The sequence below is a fragment of the Eupeodes corollae genome, chromosome 1 (assembly GCF_945859685.1).
Source record: "Eupeodes corollae chromosome 1, idEupCoro1.1, whole genome shotgun sequence".
In the NCBI taxonomy this organism is placed as follows: Eukaryota; Metazoa; Arthropoda; class Insecta; order Diptera; family Syrphidae; genus Eupeodes; species Eupeodes corollae.
In genome coordinates this window covers 82,106,744-82,111,005 of record NC_079147.1, presented here as the reverse complement: position 1 = coordinate 82,111,005, position 4,262 = coordinate 82,106,744, and the positions used below count along the sequence as shown (strand labels likewise).

Below are 4,262 nucleotides of genomic sequence, written 5' to 3'. Positions count from 1 at the left end.
ATACATGTACATTTACATACATTATGTACATAATTACTTCAAATATAAAGAAAAAACGAAAAATAAAAACGAAAGATAAAAATGATGATATAAATATTTATAAAAAAAAAAACGAAAAATAAAAATGAAAGATAAAAATGAAAATGAACAATTAAATCTTAATTTTATATTTATTATTTGGTTTTTATTTTATTTTGAAATAAACAATAAATCTCACAACTTTTAAATTTGTTTTTATAACGCGACGCGATTCAATCATCCATCTTCGGGCGTTTATTATACTCATACAGTATAATAAACGTCCGAAGATGGATGATTGATATCCGAATCGAGTCCTTTAAGTTTTGATCCTTTGTTAAAAACAAAGCAATCTTTGTTCTTTGTGCTTCCCAGTTGTCCAACAGTGAAGAACTTTAAAGTCCATATCAATCTATATTTAATAAAATAACTTTATTAAAAAGTCAATGAAAATATGATTTTCATTTTGTATTACCAGTCGAAAACCAAGAGGCTTTTTATAATATGGCCACTTTTCTAAGGCCTCAGCCGTTGAACTACAAGCTTGTATTTCATTAAGACGGTAGTTTGTGCAAGCCTGCCAATACCTATCAAACTCTTCCGCTGTCAGGTTATCGAACTTGATTGATCTAATTATTTCCTAAGCGTTTGATTCAGAATCTTTATAATTAAAATAAAACATATCTTTAAAATTATATTGATAAATATGTATGTAATTAAAATGAAATTACCAAGTACTGGATTGTTTCCTTCCGGTTCTAAAAAACAAGGACTTCCAGATAGGCGAAACGACTTCTTGTTATTCGAAAATTTGTTGTATATTCGCCCTCTGGATGACGTTCGGTAGTATTCCTGGAAATTATTACAAAATACATTAGACAAATAAATAAACCTTAGAATATAAAAAGGGGTTTAGTACGATATCCCGCTTTTTTATAATCCCGATTTTTAAGCAGTATTTTATCAGACGGGTTTTTAAAACTTTTTTTTTCGGGATTTCAGGATTTCAAAAACCGGGATTCCGATACGATCCCTATAAAATATAGTAAGAGTATTCGTGCGACTTTTTAATTAAGTTTTAACTGATTTCAGTTTCTTTAATGTGTTTAAAATAAAAAACTGTTGAAATTGTAAAATATAAAGTGTGACTTACAAGATTTTCAGTGGGGAATCTTTCAACGATCTCCTTTTCGATCCTACGGCTATCCCTGAAGGTGAAAACGGCATGGTTCTCCTCAAAATAAGATACAATTGTATTTATCAGCATTTTTCTTTGTTCCTCACCAAACTTTTGGCAAGAATTGTAATGGTTGACTAAAAACTGTCTTCTTGCTGTATTGTTTAAGATCATTGAGATGTTTACAAACTGTTTTTCGTATTCCTCTCCTTGACTGGAAGGATTTGGGTATGGAGATGATTGTCTGCTGGTGCTTGGAGATTGAGTTGGTGTCATAGATTTTTCCGAGTAAAAACTACTGTTCATGGGATCTTTTTCAATAGGAAGTCCGATAGATTCCCTCCACTGTTCCAACATATGCTCAAAGATAATTTTATCTCCGTCCTCCAAATTTTTTAAGTACAAGTAAATATGTCTCGTTTTCATGACCTTTAATACATTAACGAATATTTTTTGTTCTTTATAAAACAAAAAAACATTAGTATTACTATCGAAATTATTAAAATAGATTGTTGAAATGTGTTTTACCTATAAATTGATTCACCAAATAAATAAGTTCCAGCTTGTGAGAAGTTGCCTTAACTCATTTTCTTTGTCGTTGCTCTCTGTCAAAGTATTATTAGTAATGGTCATACTAATATTGTCCTGCAAGTTACTTGGAAACCCAGTCAATGATACGCTTTCTGAGTTGATACTACTGAAATTAAGTTGTTCTTGATCTTGGTTATTTGGTTGGTTTATCATTTGGTCAAAACTTAATTGTAGAGCACATAAGTTAACTTCTTGAATGGATTCATTAGACAAAATATTAAGGTTGCTTGAGGTATTTGAGAAATTAAGTTGATTGTGTTGTTTGTCATTTTCAAATGTTTGGTTCATTTTGATTGTGGTGGAAAGATTTCTTGACTTTTAAAAACTGAAACAAACCAATTTTTGTTTAAGATATTTACAGAAAAATATTCCTTAATCTTGATCATGGTTCTCCCCTTTGATGTTTTTATACAATTTAATGGTGGCCCCACGAGATCATTAAAATTCAATATAGTGAACTCTCCCAAGATATCAGGTTTTATATCGTAGGCCAAGAAATGTGGAATTTCTTGAATGTATGTAGGTATGGAGATAATAATATTGAATACTTTTGAAAGAATTTGTTCCGAGGCGTAAAATTACTGACTTTTTCTATTAAAAACGATACAAACTTGAGTTTCAAAAATGGGAACAGAAGTCATAAAACAAATTTTGTCTAAGATTGTATAGTTCACCTTTTCAGTAGAGATTTAAAGAAAACTTTTGATTTATTTATGTACATACCTGATATTTACTGAAGGTAAAATTCGTTTTTGACCAATGAGGGTGCTTAATTTGGTTTTATTATGTATGTAAGCCCGTATTAATTTCCTGTAATTGACACATTTATATTATTTTAATTGAACTAACACTTCTGCCTTTTGAAATAAATTTTTTTTGTTATTTAATTTAAAATTTATATGTACATATATACATTTTCACGACAAAAAAGGAAAAAATGCAAAGCACATCCGACACTCACCAAAACTTATCACAGACTGCAGACCAAAGCACCAAACATTAACAACCTTTTTCCGCAATTATTTTATGTAATTTTTCATAAGGCAACGATTTATTTTCATAAGTTGATGTAGTTCTTCGTAAAACGATGTAAAATTTCATAAAACAACAATTTATTTTCATAAATTTATGAAGATTTTCATTATTTTATTATAAACTTCATAAGGCTACAATTTTTTTGTTATATGCTGATGTAGTTTTTCGTTAGTTGATGTTGAATTTCATTAAACAACAATTTTTTTTCATAAATTCATAAAGTTTTTCGTAATTTCAAGAAAATTAAAATGCGTCTGTAACAAAACAAGAGCGGCTATGAAAAGAAATTATATACATGAGTGAATCCTTCAGGAGCCCCACAAGAAAAAATTACAAAGTTTTTTAATCATTTTGAATTATAACCTCAGATTTCTTTACATAGGTGTTAAATATACGAATGTAATTGTTTGGTGTAGTTCGTCCACAATGTTTTCGCAATAATCACCCATATTCTGCAACTCGTACTTTTGACTCGTATTCGACTATAGTCGTTAGGAACAGTCGTATGCGATGTTTTTCGTTTCCCAATATTAGTACAAGTGAAGTCCGATGTAAAACTTACTCACTTCACTAACCATTTAAGAAATGAAATTACATTTGTTTCTTGCAAACTAATTGTTGGTACTTCCCAAGTAGTTACTGAATAGAGAGCAGCAATTTCAATTTCACAAAAAAACCTCGCGTATGATGTAAGTGTTGATATTAATTGAGCCATAATTTCAATCATGTATAGGGGCATGTAGGTATAAATTCCAATATTTTCGAGGTTTCAATACCACTATTACATTTCGGGCCTTTAAGCTACAGCCCTGGAGTGTTATTTTCTTCATGTCAAAATGTAATAATTTTTCATCAGTGAATGTAAAATTTTCGAAAGCCAACTTTTTTTTTTCATAAGTTGATGAACATTTTCATTAAGCAAGGATTTAGTTACATGAGTTGATGAAATTTTTCATCAATCAATGTAAAATTTAAACTTCACATTCATAAAGCAATGATTTATTTTCATAACTTGATGAATATTGTCGTAATTTTATTTCATAAAAAAACAAGTTAGTAAATGGAAAATTTCATCAAGCTACGAAATTTCTTCATAATATGATGAAGTTTTTTAATCAATTAACGAAAAATTTGAATTAACCAACAAATTATTTTCATTATCTTATGTAGATTTCCTTAAATTTATGTAAGGTTTTAATCAATAGATGAATAATTTCCATAACTTGATGAAGTTTCATTAAAGAATGAAAAATATCATGAAGTGGTGTAGGATCTTAATCACTTTATGGTAAGTTTTCGTAAAATCAATTTATTTACATGCTTTGATGAAAGTTTTCGTAGATTTCACAATGGAAATTTTTCATAGAATGATGAAAACGTTAATAAAATTTCTAAAACTATCTTTTAGATAGGGAAATTTTTTGATGACGCGTTTTCGTTA

At 28.9% G+C, this 4,262-nt stretch overlaps 1 protein-coding gene across 3 annotated transcripts; it reads right to left on the bottom strand.

The window, feature by feature from the left end:
* Positions 1–360: 360 nt before the first annotated feature.
* Positions 361–3,820, bottom strand: LOC129940518 (uncharacterized). 3 transcript variants are annotated; one of them, XR_008780698.1, is made up of 5 exons: positions 1,724–3,820; positions 1,172–1,653; positions 750–870; positions 494–678; positions 361–430 (listed from the first exon to the last, which is right to left on the bottom strand). XR_008780698.1 is itself a non-coding variant. In XM_056048883.1 (3 exons), the coding sequence occupies exons 1-3, from the start codon at positions 1,619–1,621 to the stop codon at positions 659–661; spliced, it is 591 nt and encodes a 196-aa protein (XP_055904858.1). In that variant the 5' UTR covers positions 1,622–3,820; the 3' UTR covers positions 361–658. The 3 variants fall into 3 exon arrangements, 1 of the variants encoding a protein (XP_055904858.1); XR_008780697.1 differs by having other exon boundaries at positions 1,172–3,820; XM_056048883.1 differs by having other exon boundaries at positions 361–678; positions 1,172–3,820.
* Between the last annotated feature and the right edge of the window lie 442 nt (positions 3,821–4,262).